The sequence below is a fragment of the Geospiza fortis genome, unplaced genomic scaffold (assembly GCF_000277835.1).
Source record: "Geospiza fortis unplaced genomic scaffold, GeoFor_1.0 scaffold286, whole genome shotgun sequence".
In the NCBI taxonomy this organism is placed as follows: domain Eukaryota; kingdom Metazoa; phylum Chordata; class Aves; order Passeriformes; family Thraupidae; genus Geospiza; species Geospiza fortis.
Window position 1 is genome coordinate 298,935 of NW_005054444.1, and position 20,038 is coordinate 318,972.

Here is a 20,038-nt window from a genome sequence, read left to right on the forward strand (position 1 = left end):
TGTAAATTGCTCATGACAGGGAACTTCTTTTGGCTTTGTCCATGCAGTACCTAACACAATTGGTTTCTAGGGTCCTTTTTTCTTTATGAAGTACAAATAAATAGAACTTTTATTCTAGTGCTAGCAATAAAAACCCCCAAGTGATAAATAGGACAGGTGCTTGTTCATGCCCACCAGGGATTAAGAGCATTGAAAGAGATGTGAACTGAGCTCTGAAAGGGACTAACAACAATAATTAATTACAAGGTTTGGTAACACCATGGTGGCTTGTGGACTATTATTCAGCAAAGCCCCCTGGCTTCCCCAGGGGCCATGGAGTGGTGTGGGTGGTTTGGTGGTTACAATACTACTTGGGGCAACTCAGAGCTTTGCCAGAGATGCCCCTGTGACATGGATACATCTGAGATGGTGCCTCAGCAGGCTGTGGATCTGGAGTCAACCTCAGGATCAGACTAACTCACCATAGCCCATGCTAGAAACTAGCTTTACAGGATTTCCTAGGCTAAAGGAGCCTGAAGACCCCTGGGGCTGATGTATCAGCTTGATCATGGTCTGTCTGGATCCAAATGTCAGCCAGTGTCCAGTCCAAGCAGTGCACTTTCTTTGAGCATTTTCAGGTTTTTGTCACCATGAATATGACGTCTACAAGCTATCAGAGCAGGTGATGGGCAAATTAAAGCCAGAAAGGAAGATGGAGGATATGAGGTGAAATTTATGTCCTACACCATTTACTTCAGTCCTGGCCTTACTCTTTATGACATAGCTACATCATCCTCTTCCTCTCAAGCCTCTCAGCTCTGTCTAATGAGGCTAACAACATTTGCCTTCCTCAGAAGGGTGAGCATGGATAAACCTGATAGAATACAAGTAGTCTGGATGGTATCAATCAACAAGAGAAACACTTCAGACGTTCCTCTCTCTGGGAACTGCCCCTGCGGGGAAGGTCCATTTGCTTCCTGCTTTTATGAAGCTGATAAGTGACCCAACCAAAGCTGTTGGGTATTTCTGAGGACACTTGTCCTGCTTGATTGCATCAGCATGTCCTTTGTAGCAAGACTGCTGCATGCATCCATGTTAGGAAGTGGGTGCTGGGGTCATGAGGCTGCTACTTAAATGTTATTAGGTCTTGAGGGAAAGGGGGGCAAGGAAAGTTATCACTGCCACCATTTATGCTCCTGCTGTCTGAAAACCTGAAGGGTATTGTAGCAGCCATGGCTGGGAAAAGCTCAACCTAGCAGCGCTCTTTCAGAGGAGGACTCTGCCAGGAATCCATCCCTCCACCAGTGTTTGCAGAGCTTCCCTTTCACTGAAGGCTTTGATGGACCACCCAGCAAAACACTGGAGCCGCATGGGCTGGTAAGAGTAACTCAGCCCTTCCACATCAAAATAAGTCATTCAGTGTGGGAACTATACAATAGGTGGGTTGTTCTAATACATTTCAGACAACCGATGGCCAAATAGGTTTCTGCCATGATGAATTACATCCCAAGTTCTGGTTGAGCAGTGTTGGATGGAGAGTGATGTTTTCTGGTGGTGTTTTGCATGAACAGCCCATCACATGAGAACACTGAACACCCTGATGCCCTTGCTGGAGCAGAAAGATTTGATATCAACCAGTGGCTGGTCTGGCTTTACTTGTGAACACCATACTCAATTTCTTATTGATGGCACCCAGCTGGAACCTGTGAGCCTGCTTCCATGACCCTATTGTGACCCACTGAAGCATACAGACTTCTGCTCACCTGCCTCAAGTGGCTGAAGAAAATGCTGCACAAGAAAGCATTAACTGTCTGGACAATGGTGCTCTCCATCCACATGCATCATTGTCATTTGCTCACACAATCAATTTCAATTAATTCAGTTGTTCAACCACTTAAGACAATTTTCTCATCCCCATTAGGGCTAAAAGGTTAAACTGAGGGGTCTAATTACAGAACTGCTTATGCTCAATGGAGAAGAAAAATCTTTTCTTGTTTAGTCATTCAAACCCCAACAGATAACATTTGCCTCTCTGCAGTTCAACCATGTTTTTTCTAAGGGTTGTGAGGAGGTGACTTGTGACTGTACGAAGTAAAGAGGTTCAGATGTGTTGTGGCCTCTTCATTCATAGGTGGAGAGGACTTAAACTAGTACATTGACACTGAAATCCAAAATGTGACCTCAAAACTCCATCCCTAAGAGACTGGGGTACCAGAAAAGTTCTGAGTTTTTTGCCATAAAGTGAATGAATAGAAGGACCTGAATCCAGCTGCTGTGAACATCTAAGTGCGCAGATGTTTCAGGTGAGCCAAGTGTCTAAGTGCCTGCTTGCGCATCCTTGTAGTGTAGGTTCAGAGCCTGCCCGCACCTCACCAGAAGTATTGAGATGATTACAAGGTTGTTCCCATGCTGAAGCAGAGTAGATTTGAGCATCTGCTGTCCAACTTTTGCAGAAAAACCTTGTGGTCAATGCAGCCACTCGGAAAGAGGGAGACAGAAATGAAATTCTCGTTGCAGTGAATCCATTTCTTTTGCCACTGGGAAACATCCTTTAATCACCACTTTTCAGGTAGATGGTGGAGGGGAGACACTTCCACACCTCATTTTAAGGAGGAGAAGAATGTAAGAGTTGGTGGCTGTAAGATTGTGGGAGATGATGGGATTGGCAAGAGGGACCTTGACTCTAACCTTGGCAGTATTAGTCAGAAACTCACTGATCACCTAAGCCCTTTCTACTTATATTAGACAATCCCAGAAAGTGTGTGGAAGCAATTTGGAATAGACAGACCAGTGAGAAGACGCGAGGGAGTATTGTAAAACTGTATCAGTGGAGATATAGGTTAAAAATTAGGAGAAGGTTTTTCACCCAGAGGATTGTTGGGCACTGGAACAGGCTCCCCAGGGAAGCAGTCATGTCTGAGTGCCCTGAGTTCAAGAAGTATTTGGACTATGCTCTCAGGAGCATGAGTTCCTGACTCATGTTAGTACCTGACTCATGTTAGTTCACGAGTTTATTCAAGAATCGGGGTGTGATTCTTGGTGTGATTTTGTGCAGGGCCAGAAGATGGATTTTGATGATCCTTGTGGGTCCCTTCTGGCTCAGAAAGTTCTGAAAATGTTTGGCTTTACTGTACGCAAGGACCAGGTCTTTGTGTAACATCACTTGCAGCAAAGGAGCAGAGAGGCTTTTTGCTCTCATTTTTTCACCCTGAAATAGCTTGTTTCGATGGGGCTGATTTAAGATCTTTAGCAGTATTTCAGTTTTCTCTCAGTTGCTCCCAGGTTACTCACCATGTACTGGGTGCATTTATTGCATTACAGGAAGCCAACATGTCAAGAAGCACTTATGTTCACTGCTGAGTTTATCATAGAATCATAAAATGATTTGTGTTGGAAGGGACTTTCAAGGTTATCTAATTCCCACCCCAGTGTCATGGACAGGGATGTTTACCACTAGACCGTGTTGCTCAAAGCCCCATCCAACCTGGCTTTATATCTTTCTTCAAATCAGCATGATCCTGGAAAGAGAGTGTGTTTGTAGATGGATAGCAAACAACTTGCAGTCGAGTTTCAGGAGAGAAGACCCTCTTCCCCCAAATCTATATATCTTGTTTACATACAATCCCACTATCCTACAGTCTGGAGGGACTTGCATCATAAATGATCCTCCTCAGTGGAGCACTGATGTCTACTAAAAGATACTTTTCTCTAAACCCTGACATATGATGATACTGGTCCCAGAATGATCCTTTTCAGTGGTTGGGAAGTTTCCCCAGGCGTTTAGACTCCTGAGCACAGACCTGTGCATTTTCACAGCAGCAAAGTGAATATTTGCTGCTGAAAGTGTTTCTTGGGGTGAAGTTAATCTCCAGACTCATGGTTACTTAGGTATGGAGCTATGTGAAGAAGCTCTGCGTGAGAACCGAGGACTGACTTGCTTCATTCTTGGCTTGTTGGTGTTCAAGGCATTTTGGGTTCTCCTCTGTCCTGGCTGGGGTTTGCAGCTTGCTTCACAAGAACCCTCCCCAGGGGCTCCAACTTACCATCAGGTGGAAGGGACATGCCAACCACCAAAAACTGGAGTCATTTGATCCCCAAGACACTTTCCTCTGAGACAGGTCTGAGATGTGCCTGTCTCTTACATTCCCTGTAGTAAATGTGGAAAAATTGCCTTTTTTGCTGTCTGCTCTGTACTTTTGTGCTGCTCTGGGACATTTTTTATTCCCAGACTTCTCTCCTGTGGTTGATACGCCTTTAATCTCAATAAATGCATAGAAAATAGTGAAGGTTAGTGCTGTATTGGTTTATACAAAATAATAATTGACCCTGGCCATCTTCCTCTTTTAGAGTCTCTCCTCACAAAAAGTCATTGTAAGCAGGTACCCCAAAATGCCCAATTATCTGTTACCTGGGAAAATGTCTTTGATCCTGAAGGGCAGTCTTGATATGTGCTTGGCCATTTCAGAAGCATTTTTACTGTAGCACTAAACTTTTCTCTCCATACACCCGTCCTGCAAACATTGACATTGTGCAGGAAGACCTAGTGTAAAGTAACTTCCCAATGCAAAAATAATTCCAGAAGTGCCTCACAGGCACAGGTCACCACCTCCCACCAGGATGCATACAATCTCTTCTTGGTTTCCCAGGTCCTCGCGATGTGTTTGCTTGCAGAAGGTCAGCGGCTGTACCTGCACTGGAGTCACAAGGTGGGGAGAGTCAGGGCTTTCTGGTAACTCTAATCTATGCTTTTAATTGAGTCTGTGGTGTTTCTTTGCACAGAAAACCTCTTAGACTATGGGAGAGAAGGAAGAGAGGGAAGAGGTTAATCTTATGAGATTCAGATACCCATGAAATTGATATCTCCACCTGAGCTGATCGCTCAAACTCCTTTTGCACTCAGTGGAGGGAAATGAATCCTCTGAGGATGCAATTCATCCAGCTGGTCATAGGCCTCTAAATTAAGATGAGATGAATCACACTCAAAAAACCTTTTTTCCTGCACTGACTCTAAAAGGTGCCTACAGTGACTCATTCAGGTGAAGATGTCTATATTTGACTCATTTACGTATGGTAACATGAAGTCAAAAGCAAAGTTTTCATGAGAAGCACTGCATGATTTTCTGGATCAGACCCCAGCAACAGTGAAAAAGTGTCTGCTCTCTCTACAGGAGAGAAAGATGGCTTCTCCAAGGCATCCTGGTGCTTAATGCCTTTTGGTCTTTGGATGGTTCCCAGGGAGTATTGAAGACCAAGCTGGATGGGGCCCTGAGAAATTTGATCTAGGGTCCATGGCAGGGGACCTGGAACGAGATGATCTTTAAAGTCCCTTCCAAATCAAACTTTTCTGTAGTCCTTAATTCTATTCTAGGGTTTGGGAAATGCCTTTGGGAGTTTTGAAGACACAGGAACAAATCATCAGGGGCTTGTTGCTGTAAAATTATGGGTTAGAATAATCTTTAAGTAATTTTTGAGGCTATGTGAGGCATTTAAAAATGCTTCTCTGTCCATGCAGTTTAGGGTATGATGTAATGTGATTGCAAAGGCTGCAGGAGGAAGGAATAACTGAACATGTGGATGCTTGATCCTGTGCTTCTTCATTTAAGTAATGGAAACTGTGTGATCTTTACTATTGAAAAATGGGATCCAGAAGAACCAGAAAGTTGTTGAACAATTTGTAAAAAACCAACCAAACAAATAAATTTTAAAAATAATAATAATAAAAAAGAGGAATTCTTGTGTGCAAGGCATTAGGGATAGATTATTAAAGTATTGATCTGTAGAAGATGCCCTGAAGAATGGTTAGGGCCTTGGTGCAATTACCTTTAGTTGTCAGCAGAAAGATGATATACCAAGAAAGGTCTGCCATTATTACAGTGCTGGTACTGAACCAAATAAGAAGCTGAAAAATTGACTGAGCCACTGCTTCACCTTTTTGGTTAAAAAGTGGACTCTCATCTCCTAATTATGGGAAGGTCTGTTATCGCTGAGGCCTGTTACAAGGCAGCTCATAGAACAAGGAAGTTGTGTTATTGTCCCTTTTGGGTGGATTTTGTCACTTCTGAGTTTAGAAGAGATGAATTCCATCTGCAGGTTAGGGATTTAATGTAAGCTGGTCACCTAGGCTCCATCTATATCAATAGAGAGAGAGGCATATTCCATCATAATGCAAACAGGAATGGATCACCTCTGAAATTCCTCTTTCTCCACTGATTACAGAGAGAATCCTGAGAGCTGACCTAGTTGAGTACCCAACTCCTGGAATCAGTCCTGCCATACTGATAGCACTGTGGATTTGGTTTTAGATCCATTGGATCTCTCTGTCTCTGAACTGGCACAGTCAATCTCATGCATCTGAAACAATTTTTCCAGCTGCTTAAATTAGCCGTGACTAGGATGGATGGCATACCCCATGCAGAAATGCTGAAGCTGATTTATGTCTTCTTTATGCCTCCCCAGATTGGTACTTTTCTTGTCCTGGGCTTCTCTATTGCATGCCTCTTTGCATTATCTATGCTCTGGCGAGACCACCGGAAAACTGTCCGCCTGTCATTCCAGGTAAGGGGGGTCAGGAGGTCTGTTTGAGAGAGCAGCTTGTTCATAGGAGTATTTTGTGACAATTGTGACAGAAGATATTCCATATGGTGGATGTTTTTCACATGGTTTTTGTTAGCAAGGTACGTTCTGAGGAAACTTTTATTATGACTTTACATTTCCTGTTGGGGGAAATGAAGCTGAGGCCCAAGGCTGAGTTTCAAGCCATGTGATTTCACACGTCTCAGTTTGGAAAGATACAGAAAGTTACGCCCCCCTTTTTTTTTTCCCTCCCCAGAAATGTAGGTGTACTGTTAAATTTCAGCTGTCCAGGGCAGGTAAATCAGACCCCTTAGGCTGCTAGGTTTGCTGGAGCAAGAGCTTTCTCCCTCATCCCTCATTCCAATCTGCTGGTATAGCACAGTTTTGGTCTTTTGTGACTCAGAAGAGCTTAATGTCCTGGAGGCACGAGCACACTGAGTTTTTGGGGAGCAGGCAGAGAACACTGGTGTCAGGTGGACAAAATGCTGGATGCAGGAAGTCAGAGTTCATAGTTGCTGGCCTCCTCAGCTCTCACCAGATCTGAAGGTGGAGGCAAGAGCTGTCCAGTGCTGTTAAGCATTTGGGCATCCAGGTCCGCACTTGTATTGGGAAGGGGGAAGCATGTAGCCTTTGACTACACAGCTGCTTTGCAGGATCCAAACCTCTCTACAGTTCCATGATTTTATGCTATTTGGGTCTGTTACCTCTCCCCTATATATCTTAGTGGCTGTGAAGGCTGGGAGAGCAATGCAAGTGGACTGGCAGAGGAGTGGAAGATGTGGTGTTTGTAGGGAGTGGTTAATTGCACATTCCTGTTCTACAGTTCCCTAACCACCGGGTTGTGCACTGGCAAAGGTAATGAGAAACCATCAGCTTCTCCTCCCCTTGACAGACGCCAAGGGATGTGGATGAGGAGAAGGAGACACAAAAGCCTTTGGGTTCCCCAAAAATGCTGTTTATTTCAGGTGTCCATGCTCTTTGAGATGGACTACCATTGCTGTTCCCAAAGGACATGAACCTCTTGTAGATACTGCACCATGTCCATTAGCCCAGCAAATCTACCTCAGGTATTCTGGACATCTCAGGTGGCACCTCTGCTTGCACAACTGAATCCCGCTTCTTGTCAGGAGAAGTTGCTATTGGGTGTCCGGGGCAGACAGTGTCACGTGCAGTGTCATGTGCAGTAACAATTCTAGCTGGAATATTTGCCACATGGTGCTGATGAGCATGAGAAAACAATGGACTGGTTTCTAGTTCAAAGTTTCCTAGTTTTAGGAAAAATGTTATGCCAACAACTATTTAGATTCAGTATTTCTGCTTGGTTTCCAACTCTTTTCATGCATTCATGCTAAGCATAGGAGTGATTCTTGTTTTATGATCTTCTTGTTTAATCTTTAGAATTAAAGAAATCACATCTATTAGCTATATCTGTCCAGCAATATTATCTAATATATCTGCTTCTATTATACCACAGTAGTTAGTTTCATACCACAGCTAGTAAATACCACATTTCATCACTCAGGTTTGTTGACATCAGTTTAATGATTTAACTGCAGCGTGATGTGGTGTGGAGATAGCTATTGCCTGGATGGGATTGGATTGGAGTTGTTTATATTGGGTTAAACTGGAAGATGCTCACAGATTATGGATATCAGTAGGGGCAATCACGTTCTCATGGAGGAGGGCAGTTGTGTCGCCTTCAGCTGATTTAGGAGAAAGTAAAGTGAGGAGCACTCCTTAGGCTGGGGCACACTCCTTCCTGGCCTGGGCAGGGGCACATGTCTCTCCTCTGATTCCTGAGGTGTTTTGTGGATCCAGCACAGGCAAGGGAGAGTGGTTAACTGCTGGTATTTGCATCAGGAGCCCATCCAGGTGTAAGGACTGTAGTTTTGATGGGGATTGTTTCCATCTGTCTCCATAGTTCATCCTTTGACTAAAATGCTTTTTGTTTCTTTGCCAGGTCACAGCTCCTTACCTCCACATAGGGGCAATTGCCATCATGGTCCTTCTTGCCTGGCCTGTGTCTTTTCATGCCATCAGAGCAGATAAGAAAGGTACGGCAGCTCTGGTTCCTGCTTCCAGTATGATAGAAGATATATTCAAGCATGGGAAAAGAGGCATGCAGGAGCCCTTTCCTCCCCCACCTGCACTCCAGCTGGAGGAGACTTTCAGATTCTGCATCTCTCAGGGAAATTAGTAGGGCTGGGGCTTGGGCTGTGCACTGCCCTGTTGCTGTCCCAATGTGTTACTGGTTTGCATGTTACCTTGCAGTGTTTTGCCCTCTACTGAGGCAGTGATCTGTGTTGAGACAGAGGAGACTAGCAGAAGTACCCATGCTCTGAGTTATGAGTGAAAATTTGTTTGGCCCTCTGCAGGAGAAAGCAGGCAGTGGCAGCTCCCTTGGCTGGTTTTTGCTTGCTGTGTACAGAAGTGATCTCCAGTCCAGTCAGACAAACCACTTCAGACTAGTATATCTCAGGAGAGGCCAGCTGAGATAGGGAAAAGTTATTTTTAATCAGTTCCTAGTGTTATCTCAGGGGAACTTCCTACCCACTTCTAGGAAGAATGACAAAATGTATAATGATAAAGCCAGATGCCAGGAAAAACTGCAGAAAAACCTGACAGGGAGTGTCTATTTTTCTCTTATTGTTTCTCCATGTAGCCAAAATTATCTACCTGACATCCATCTTCAGATATTGGTTTGCTATAACAATCACAGATAGGATGGACTAGTGAAAACATTTTTTTTTCCTGTCCAAGACTTTTCCTGTTGAACTGCAGCTGGGAAGGTTGGGGGAGAATACACAGGGACCCTAGACATTATATACCACCATACCTGAGCTACTCCTAGCTTAGTACATCATCATCTTACCGAAAGCCCAAATTCCTTCAGAGCCACTGTCACAGAGGATGGTGGTACCCAATCAAGAAAGAAGTGTTGGTGCATAGACGCTCATTTCTCAGAAGAAATGAGGGGAAGGACTCCTGGAGCTCTTGAGCAATGTGTCAACAGACTCCAGAGAAGACAGTAGATAATGAGTTAGCAAGTTTCTGAGGTACAATATCCATGCTCTCAGGGTCTGTAGGATTATCTAGGTCACACACAGAAGGTCACTACCAACCATCTGAATGAACCAGGGAAATATTCAAAGTAAGGAGATGCAACATAGTTGGAGAGGTAGCTATTCTTCTTCATTGGAAATGAAACTTGAAAATAGTGCTTGTTCTCATCTGAGTAAGAAAAAATTAGCATCCTTCTGCTGAGGATTGTTTTTCTACATATGGAGGAGATTTCATTGCATCATGTTAAAAGAAAAAAAGAAATAAAGCCATATCTTGCTGTCAGGCATAGTGAGATGTAATTAAAGCTTGAAACCTGCAGTCCTGGCTTAGCCTGTATCCTTGCTTTGACCAATTTGTTTTCCTGGGTTGCATTGTTTGGAGAGAAAGTGAAAATTAGGGGAAGAAGGAAAGGAAAAAGGGATGGGACAAAACCCAAAAGCTACTTAGATGAAGGATTGGATTAAAAGTTAAGTGGCAAGGCAGACTTGTACATTACAATGTGGATTAACTCTAGCCTTCCTCCTTCAAATTCTTTCAGTTACTCAGGTGATAATTGTTGGTCCATACCTGGCTATGCTTCTCTTTCTTTTCTTGATACCTCTGGGGATGTACTCTCCTTGCATCAGAGAGATGGGAACACTTGGACCAAAGCCAGCCCTCATTGGACACCGTGGAGCACCAATGGTAGGTCTAAAGAAGTTATGTCATTTCTTCATCCTGTGTCTTGCTACGTTCTTCATCATCTTTTGTTCTTGTTTTATTTTTTTTCCCCATGAAATCTGTGGAGGGTGGGAAACATTTCTGGTCATTGGGACTGCATGCCAAAGGCATCACTGCATGGGCTGGCTTACAAGCAAAACAATGTTTCTGAGGGACAAGACCAGGTTGGAGGGGGCCCTGAGCAACCTGGACTAGTGGAAGGTGTCTCTGTCCTGACAGGTGAATTGGAATAGGGTGATCTTCAAGGCCCCTTCCAACCCAGACCATTCTATGATTCTGTTATTCTTCTACACAATGGGTTTGGCTAAATTGGAAGAAAACAAACAGTAGACTTTAGCAATATAATGACGCTCCCTTAATAAAAACCAGAGATATTAAAAAGAGGCAGAAAGTATTTGCAGAGTCCTCCAGAGTGTGTTTGAAAATTATCTGCTTGTGTGCCTTTTTTTTCAGCTGGCACCAGAAAACACTGAGATGTCATTTCTGAAGACTATTGAGCATGGTGGGGATGGGCTTGAAACAGATGTTGCCATAAGGTGAGGGCAAAACATCACATCCCACAGAATACACACTGGTTCTTTTAAGAACTGTCTTTGGAGGCATGCAGCTCCAGGCAGTTGGGTTTTACTGATGGCTGGGACAGGGTCCCTCAGCTGTCATGTGATGACAGGGGCTGTAGGGCATGGTTGTTCTCAGGCAAGTCAATAAGCTGCAGCTATTGATTTAACAGTCGTTATTTCTACAGTGTGTTTTAAATGCTTGGCAGAGTATAAAAAACAAGCCCCTAATCTAGCCTGACTTCCAGGTCACAGTGAGGGTTATATCAGGTCTACAAACCAACAGATCTTTAATTGCCTTTGGTGAACCCATCACCATGAAATACTAACATTCCGTGCAGGATGAGCTGTTCATAGGCACTGAATGAGAAAAACACTAACACTGGGACATTCTACTGAACTAGACCTTTCTATAAAAGAAAATTTTTTGTTTCCGTCACTATCCATTCAGAATTCAGTCCTCTGAAAACCACGGAAACACTTTGATGTCAGCAAAAAGAGATTTCAACCATAAGTTACTAACATTTTTGAGGGAGTCAGCAGGCAAAAAGGTCACCTCTGTCACATTGCCCCTAGGGAAACTGAGACACAGACAAGCATGACTTCTGTGAGACCTCCTAGAAGTATTTAAGCTGGAAATAACCTGGTATCATGAGCCTCAGCATTCCTCCATATTGCACATTCTGCAAAGAACTGCTGTACTCTGCTGCATTCACAGTGGCCCACACTGCTTGTACTGCTGCATTCACATGTGGCCCACATGTTCTTCTGACCTGGCTTGAGTCTGCTCATGCTGTGAATGAACCTGCTCCTCAGGTGACCTGAACTTTTGCTCTCTGGCAGCTATGATGGGGTTCCTTTCCTCATGCATGATGACACCTTGAGAAGGACAACTAACATTGCAGACGTCTACCCTAATGACACTGGTAAAGCTGCTTCATTCTTCTCCTGGGATGCCCTGCGGAAACTGAATGCTGGCACCTGGTTCCTTAAGGTAGGCATCATAAAGGGCTAGAAGCATTCAAGGTCAGTTGGATTGGACTCTAGGCAACCTGATCCAGTTGGACACATTATTTATTGCAGGGGGTTTGGAATAGATGAGCTTTAAGGGTGTCTTCCAATGCAAACTTTTCTATGATTTCATGACTATCACCAACTGGATGTAAAAGAGACACCAGCTGTCTATTAATTAACAGCATCAGTGTTTGAAGAGGAACTGCTAGTTGTTTCAAAACTCAAATAAGTCAGTGTAAATCCATCAATTTGGGTCTCTTTGCTTTGTCCAGTTTGCCTTCAGGCTAAGGAAACCTGTAACAACTGGCTGGTGGGCGTTCTTGTGTCACCTTATCAAGGCAGCAGCAGAGCTCATGGGCTGGAGGAAGAAGAAAAGAGCTACTTGTGCAATGTGCTGTTTATAATATTCAGAGCTAACAAGGTGGGACAGAGAAGCACAGCAGAGCTAGCTTTGAACTATGCAATTTAGGTCCCAGAAGCAATATCCTCACAGCCTGGGCTAGCTTCCCCCATTTTTTATGTAGAAGAAATACGCAAAATAAAATATCCCCACCTGTTGAGGACTGACATAAAACTTCTTCCCTCTTAGAGATACAGCTGACTCCCAGAGCAAACTACCTGATTGATTTCCTTTTTTTTTTATATCTGTTTATTTCTAGAACAAACCATTTGTAGGGATGGGCTCCCTGTCAAAGGCAGATCAAAAGCAGGCAATGAATCAGTCCATTTACACGCTAAGTAGTTTTTTGCGCCTCGCAGACAGTCACAATAAACTTGTGATATTTGATCTCTACCGCCCTCCAGAGAAACATCCTTACAGGAACTTGTGGCTCCGCAAAGTCCTGGACGTCATCCTCAAAGAAGCGAAGATTAAACGCCATCTGGTAGGGTGGCCTCACTCCACATCCCTTTTTCTTGCTCTCCTCATTGGGACTTTGGGGCATACTCTGCATGATTTCACCTGCATAAAATTGGCCTGTTGCATTTCACTTGATTTAAAAGCCGTCATTTGGACATCATATATTCCTAATACTAGCTCCTCAGAAGGTTCACAGTAGTGTAATCCTTTAGCAGCACAGGAAAAAAGGCAGTGTATATACCAGCTGATGCCTTTGCCCCTAAACATCACCCCTTCATAAATATAATAATTGTCAGTCTATTCCCTGCTACCCATGCTTGTTTTATATATTGCATAAAAATTCCTGGCTTAAATTAAAATAAATTGCAAGTCTTTATTGCCTTCCTCCCCCTGGCAGTGGATGAATCCTAAACTCATGGGAATCAGGTTATGTACCCATTGATGTCTGGGGAGTTATGCTGATATGTATCTGCTGAAGATCTTTTCTTCCATGCTGGAAGAATGGTAGAACAGAATATTTTCAGTTGCCTTTTCCATAAACCAGAGCTGTATTTTCATTCATTTTCAACACTGCATCTTTTGTTGGGCTGTGTGAAATGTACTCACTGATTTCCAGTGGATAAGCAAGGAACAGTGGATACTTATTTCTTGATAAAAGTGACTTTCAAGTTCTAACCCTACATCTGAATATTATTTGATCATTGGGAGAAACATTGGGAGAAAATTGGACAGGCTGGGTTAAGTCCCTCAAAATGTTATCTTTACTGGGCTTGTGTGAACAGTGGGGCATATGAGGGGCACAAATTCTTCTGCTGAGAATTCACTGGTTCCTCTTGCTGCCTGCAGGTCCTGTGGCTGCATAACAGCGTGAGGTCCTTTGTTCAATCTGTTGCTCCAGGGTTTCAGCACACGATGGGCAGAAAGGCACCAATAGAAGACCTATTAAAGCACAATATTGTCAAACTCAATCTGGTCTACACTGACATGTCCAGTGAAGATATCCGGTAGGTTTCAGCCCCAAGTACAGTCTTTGGGGTGCATCTGGACTATGTTTGCCTCACGCATGGGGCAATGTCTCCCTCCAGTGACCAGTTCCAGATACTATAACATTTTGGGAATAGGTCGTTCAGATCAAGTAGCCATCCCTGATGTACTTTAGGGGTGACAGGCTGCAGTTCACTCCTACTGTTGATTAAGAGGTGGCACATGTAATTAAATCTGGCTGTTCTCAATTCCATACCGACCAGGATCTATGGATCTTCTGGTAAAAACAACACAGCTGTATCCTGATTTCTTGTCTTTTTATTTGTGCCATCCCCAGTCCCACCAACACCAAATCAAGGAGAATGAACAACTATTTAACCTCCCACGGCTCTTCCACAAACACCAGTGGGAGGGTATAATGCTGTGGTGAGAGACCATCACCCTCTGGTAACTGGTGTTTTGGAGACATCATTTCTTGTCTGTTACTACCAGTAGTCTGTTGCATGTGACAAACTGAAAATGTCATTTCTATGATAAAAGGCTCTACATTCATTGCAGGAATTCTCAAAATGCTACTCTCATATGGCAAAATAACCCAACAAACCACAAAAACCACCCCAGCTTTACCTGTCCAGCTCTCCTTTTGTAAATAGGATTTTTTGCTCTTTCCAATGCACAAAACCATTGAAGTCTAGTTGAAATGAAAAAGAAATGAAAAACTTTAATCCTTTGGGCAAGAGTGATGTTTTCTCAATTATAATTGTCACAGGATGTAAAATCATAGAATCACAGAACAGTTTGGATTGTGAGGGACTTCCACCACCATCTAGTTACAACCTCCCTGCCATGGACAGGAAAGCTCCCACTTGACCTGGTTTCTCAGACCCCCATAGCCTGGCCTTGAACACCTCCAGAGATGGGGAGTCCACAATCTCTCTGGGCAGTCTGTACCAGTGTCTCAACCACCCTCACAGTTAAGAATTTTTTCCTAACATCTGATCTAAACCTTCCTCCCTTCAGTTTAAAGCCATGCCCCCTTGTCCTGTCACTCAGTGTCCTTCTAAAATGTCCCTCTCCAGCTCTTTTGTAACCCATCTCAGTACTGGAAGGTGCTCTAAGGTCTCCTCAGAGCCTTCTTTCCTCCAGGCTGAAAGGCTATAAAAAATCATAGGCAGATCCATTTGGGTAAATCTTGGATAGTTCCTAGGTAGATTTATAAATGCTGATATTGATGATACATTACTTTACCTTTATACAAGGAATGACTTGTATAATGAATGAACTTCATTATACATTACATTATACATTAAGTTTCAATAGCTTATAATAACTTGAGAAATGATGTGTTGATGGAGGAATCATAACAAACTTGGGTGGCCAGCTTCGCAGATTAGCTCAGCTGGTCTAACCAACTCAGGTGCTCTAACCAACACCAACATTGTGGGTTCAATCCCTGCCTGAACCATTAACTGAAGAGTTGGACTCTGTGGCCTTCTGTGTCCCTTCCAAGTCTGGCTATTCTGTGATTCTGTGGTGGTTTGGAGCACACTGTGGGAAGATTATGGAATAACATTAATGGTTTAGATTTAAAAGATCTTTAAGACCATCAAGGCCAACTATTATCCCAGCACTGCCTAACCCACCAGTAAACCATATCCCCAAGTGCCACATCCATATGTTTTAAGTACCTCCAGAGATGATGATTTCAGCACTTCACTGGGCAGCTGATTCCAAAGCTTGATAACCCTTGCCATTAAGAAATTTTTTCCTATTATCCAATCTAAACCTTCCCTGGTGAAGATTGGGTCCATTTCTTCTTGTCCTATTGCTTGAAGATCTTCCATGCTGAAAGAATGGTAGAACAGAATATTTTAGTTGCCTTTTGAAGGAAGAGACTGGCCCCCACCTGGCCACAGCCTCCTTTACAAATGCATTGTTACATTGATTCATATGCCAGAAGGATTAGAAAGGTTTTGACCTTTTGGGCGTTTTATCTGCATTTGTTTCCAGCTGTTCAGCTATTCTGTATTGACAAATTGTTAATGATTAATTATTGGCTGGTTGGCTTTCCTTTATGTTCCTTATGTAGGTCCTAAAGTAAGCACTCCCTACAGAAGATTACAACCATTTCCCATGATCTTCCCGAATCTCCTTGAGTAAGCCTGAAGGAAGTGCTAATCTCCTTGCTCAATGAAGGTTGTTGCCTTTTGGTCTTTTAAAGGAAATATGCCGCAGCAAACATCACCACCAACTTCTATGTGGTCAACGAGCCATGGCTCTATTCCCTGGCATGGTGCTCTGGGGCACACTCTGTGACCACCAATGCCGTCCACTTGCTGAAGGATCTCAGCCAGCCACTCTTCCTCATGGTAAGTGGAAGTCTTCTCTGTCTCAGGGGTGGAAATAGGGTTGGCATTTCATGATTACCTTTGGAGACGATGGGCCAGTTCACACATGGATAAAGCATCCTTTAAGGGTCCTTTGAATAAGAAGGACCTGAGTTGAAACCTGGCTTACCTGGAACCTCAAAGCCACTGCAGGTATTACCACACCCTTCTCTTCTCCTGGCTTAGGATGAAGCACCCTACTTGTTTGGGTTATCACCTTAGGCCTTGAGATAAGGGAAAAAAAAGTCATATTGAGACTTGTGCAGGAAGAAAGGAAGGGCCTTTGGGGCACAAGGTGATGCATGAGGATTTCCATTTCTGAGCTTTTGAAGCACCTTACTGATGCCAGAAGTTTCTCTTTTTTCAGAGTGTCCCACTGCCCTTGTCAGACTTGGTCTTCTTCTGCAAGTCCAAGAGAAAGAGCCACAGAAATAAGCCTTCCTTCTGGGAGGAATTTTCCCTTAATTTCTCTGTTATTCTGCCTTGGACAACCTGTAAGGCCAAGAAGCACCTTTAAGTCTCTTTAAGGGCTTTAAACAGTCAGCTTTACAGTCTTGAATTAGATTTTACAATGCTCCCCTCCAGAGAAGTGCAGTGTTTCAGTCCATTCTAAGTTTGGGTGGAGGTCCAGTGTAAAAATGAATTTTCAGATGCTCTTAGACTTGAAGTGGGAACCACCCCAGGCTCTCTGTGGTGTTCAGTAAAGGGCAATTTTGCCAGAGAAAATGAGATGCCACCAGTTGATGTTATATTTGGGGTGAAGCTGAGAAGTGCAAGACCTGCCTTACAAACAAGAGATCTCTGTGGCATTGACAGTGATATGGTAAAATCTTCTTGGCTACACAACAGGCTTGCTTGTATGAAGGAGAATGATTTGGCACCAACATCCAGTGCTGAGTGGCCACTTTGAAGTGCCACCAAGTGCTTTAAACACCCAAGGGATGTTACAGCAGATGCAAACCAGGCAGCTGAACAGCCATTTTCAATCAGGAGGAAAGAGTTTGAGTAATGTTTTTTGCAAATCTCGTGGTCCTTAGTGGTGGACACAACCTCTGTTGTTTTCTTGCAGACTCCACAGCAGTACAGCATCATGTGGATCCTGACAGATCTGACCTCTGCATTCCTCATCACACTCATCTTTTTTCTGCAGTGGTAACTACCAAGTTGTTAATGGCCTGTTAAAAGATCCTAACCTGATCTTTTGCTCCAGGTGGAGGGAAGGAGGAATGCTTTCAGGTGACCTGGAAGGTTAAAACTACACTTGAAAACACTTTCCTTTCCTTTCCTTTCCTTTCCTTTCCTTTCCTTTCCTTTCCTTTCCTTTCCTTTCCTTTCCTTTCCTTTCCTTTCCTTTCCTTTCCTTTCCTTTCCTTTCCTTTCCTTTCCTTTCCTTTCCTTTCCTTTCCTTTCCTTTCCTTTCCTTTCCTTTCCTTTCCTTTCCTTTCCTTTCCTTTCCTTTCCTTTCCTTTCCTTTCCTTTCCTTTCCTTTCCTTTCCTTTCCTTTCCTTTCCTTTCCTTTCTTTCCCTTTCCCTTTCCCTTTCCCTTTCCCTTTCCCTTTCCCTTTCCCTTTCCCTTTCCCCTTCTGGAAAGAGAAGAAAGATCCAAAAGTCCCCCAAAACTTCTCTGTTTCTCCTTCTTGCTCTCATTTTCTCTTTCCATTTTGGCAATTTAGACATTGTTTGCCCTCAGGATTCAGTGGAGAACTGGTAGATTTATAGTAGCAACAAAAACAAACTATCAAAGCTGCTGGGGTGAGAAAGGAACTGATTTTTGTGTTATTACTATTTGACAGTGTTTCATAGGACTGATTTGTTAGGACAGCTCTCAGTGTTAAAATTTGAGAGCTCTTCATGTCTCTCTGCACATGCCAGAGCCCCACCGGAAATCCATCCTCGCACACAAAAATGTCTGACTGTGTCACAGACACCACATTTTGTTTCCTTCCACTCTCTCAAATATTATTGGGAAATCTGGAGTTCATGGAATGGGCTCACCCCAGCTGGTCATGTTTGGCTGCTGGATGTTCTGCTCTGCCACAGTTGTATGAGGATCATGCCTGTGCTCTCATCCCAGTGGTGCCCAAGGAAAGCAGGATTTGCTGGGCTCAGCTCTTCAGCTGGCTGGCTGCAGATGGGTGGTGGGAGGATCAGAGCAGCTAGCCCAGGGGAGTTTTTTTGCAGGGTGCTGGCAGTACAATGATGCTGCTGGTGGCAACAAGCAGAAGTTTGGGAAGCCCCTGAGCGAGCACTGTGGGCTGCTGTTAACTGTGACTTTCTTTGGCACAGGAAAAGTTTGGAGTGCTAATATTGCTCTGGGATGGTGAAAATATTAATTAGTAGCAGTTTGGCAGTGATGAACTAGCAGCTGTATGGGCATTTTTGCTGGGCATCCAGGTTTTTCCCAAGGCAAGGTGGTTCCTTCCTTTCCTTCCCCTCTTACCCTGCTCTGCTCTCCTCAGGTCCTGCTTTCCCCTTGTTTTCAAGGCTACAGGTTTCAGGGTGGTACACAATCACCCCTGTAAAGCATCACCACCACATCAGACCTTCCCATGTCCAGCTCCTCCAGGATCATGTTCATGTTGTGCGCATTTCCCAAGCAAGGGCATCCCCAGGCCTACTGGGATCAAAGGGCCATTAGCAGTGCCTCAGTGCCCTGTGTGGTCTTGTCAGTTTTATGAACACACCAAAATCACAGTTTTAAAATTTCTCTGGCTGCTTTAGAACCAGAGTTTTTAAACATTTTGGGGGTTTTGGAGCTCTTAAATCTTGCTTAGAAAATAGGGCTTAATCAGAGAGTTGCCTTCAAAATGCTGCTGCACACATGAAGTGTGGATGCTTAGACATCAGTCATGCACTTGAGTCCTTTCTCAGTAAGAACCTGAGAAAATCCCAAAATACCTGCCCTCACAAAGTAGGAAAAAGCTGTCCAAGGCAGCGGGGGGCTGTGAGGAACACCACAGCAGGCAGTGGCCTGACCCAGGTGCTTTGCCCCATGCAGGTGGCGAGAGAAGAATTTCTCCTGCTGTCCTGCCGAGGACAGTAACTCGATGATAGAGAATGGTGGCTCCTACAACAAATTCAAGACAGGTGAGCAGGGCAAGGGGAGAAGCTGCATTCTGCTCAGGGTGGTCTTCTTGGGAGTACTGAGATCCTGATGGGTGGCTTGGTGGTGGGTGTCCATACTTTAAGTATGGAAGTGTCCATACTTAAGAATGGAAGGTTATGAGGAAGGATGCAGTCTGGGTTATCTCAGCCCCAGACCCCATAGCAGCTCAATCCAATTGGCCCTGCTTCAAACAGAGGCTGGGGCAGACACCTCCAGATGTCCCCTCCAGTACTCATTACTCTGCAATGCTGTGGAAAGAGATTCTGGAGGCACTGAGAACTCTTGGTTCTGCCAGGCAGGGTGGGATTGGCTGAGGACCCTCCCACACACCACATTTCTACACCCATGGAGCTATCATCCAGACAAAATGACCCAACCTGGTCTGCATGCATTTTCAAACAGGTTCTGTTTGCTCACAGTGGCTGTCAGAACAGATGCAGATGTTCTGTAGCTCTCTGTGTGTCTCCTTTTCCAGAGCTCAGCAACATGCCTCCCATCCTGGCCTGACGTGGGCAGAGAGGGGACACGGACCTGCCATCTCCATGAGGCCAGGGAGACCAGCTGGCGGGGGCTCAGATCTACCTGGTGAGGAGGAGCCATTTGCCTTCATGGCCCTGCTGGAGATGAGCACCAACCTTCCTCTCCTACAGCTTTTCTCACATTCCCATGCCTGTCAGGGATCCTTGGGGTGCAGGAGAGCGCAGATGGAGTTGCATCCATGAAGAAAACTGTGCATTATGGTGAGATGCAGCAACCACATGGGAGCCACCATTTACCTGAGACCACTGGCATCCCA

The 20,038-nt window shown here is 44.2% G+C and overlaps 1 protein-coding gene across 1 annotated transcript in view; it reads left to right on the top strand.

Annotated features, from left to right (window-relative positions):
• The window catches only part of GDPD4 (glycerophosphodiester phosphodiesterase domain containing 4), a 37,980-nt gene extending 17,963 nt beyond the window's left edge, over positions 1-20,017 (top strand). The window contains exons 5-16 of the mRNA XM_005427390.2: positions 4,626-4,685; positions 6,436-6,534; positions 8,513-8,606; positions 10,154-10,299; positions 10,789-10,871; positions 11,736-11,886; positions 12,566-12,790; positions 13,612-13,769; positions 15,971-16,118; positions 17,206-17,288; positions 19,135-19,223; positions 19,718-20,017. Coding sequence (XP_005427447.1) covers positions 4,626-4,685; positions 6,436-6,534; positions 8,513-8,606; positions 10,154-10,299; positions 10,789-10,871; positions 11,736-11,886; positions 12,566-12,790; positions 13,612-13,769; positions 15,971-16,118; positions 17,206-17,288; positions 19,135-19,223; positions 19,718-19,749 — 1,368 coding nt within the window. The 3' untranslated portion in view covers positions 19,750-20,017. The remainder of the gene's footprint in view (positions 1-4,625; positions 4,686-6,435; positions 6,535-8,512; positions 8,607-10,153; positions 10,300-10,788; positions 10,872-11,735; positions 11,887-12,565; positions 12,791-13,611; positions 13,770-15,970; positions 16,119-17,205; positions 17,289-19,134; positions 19,224-19,717) is intronic.
• The last annotated feature ends 21 nt before the right edge of the window (positions 20,018-20,038 follow it).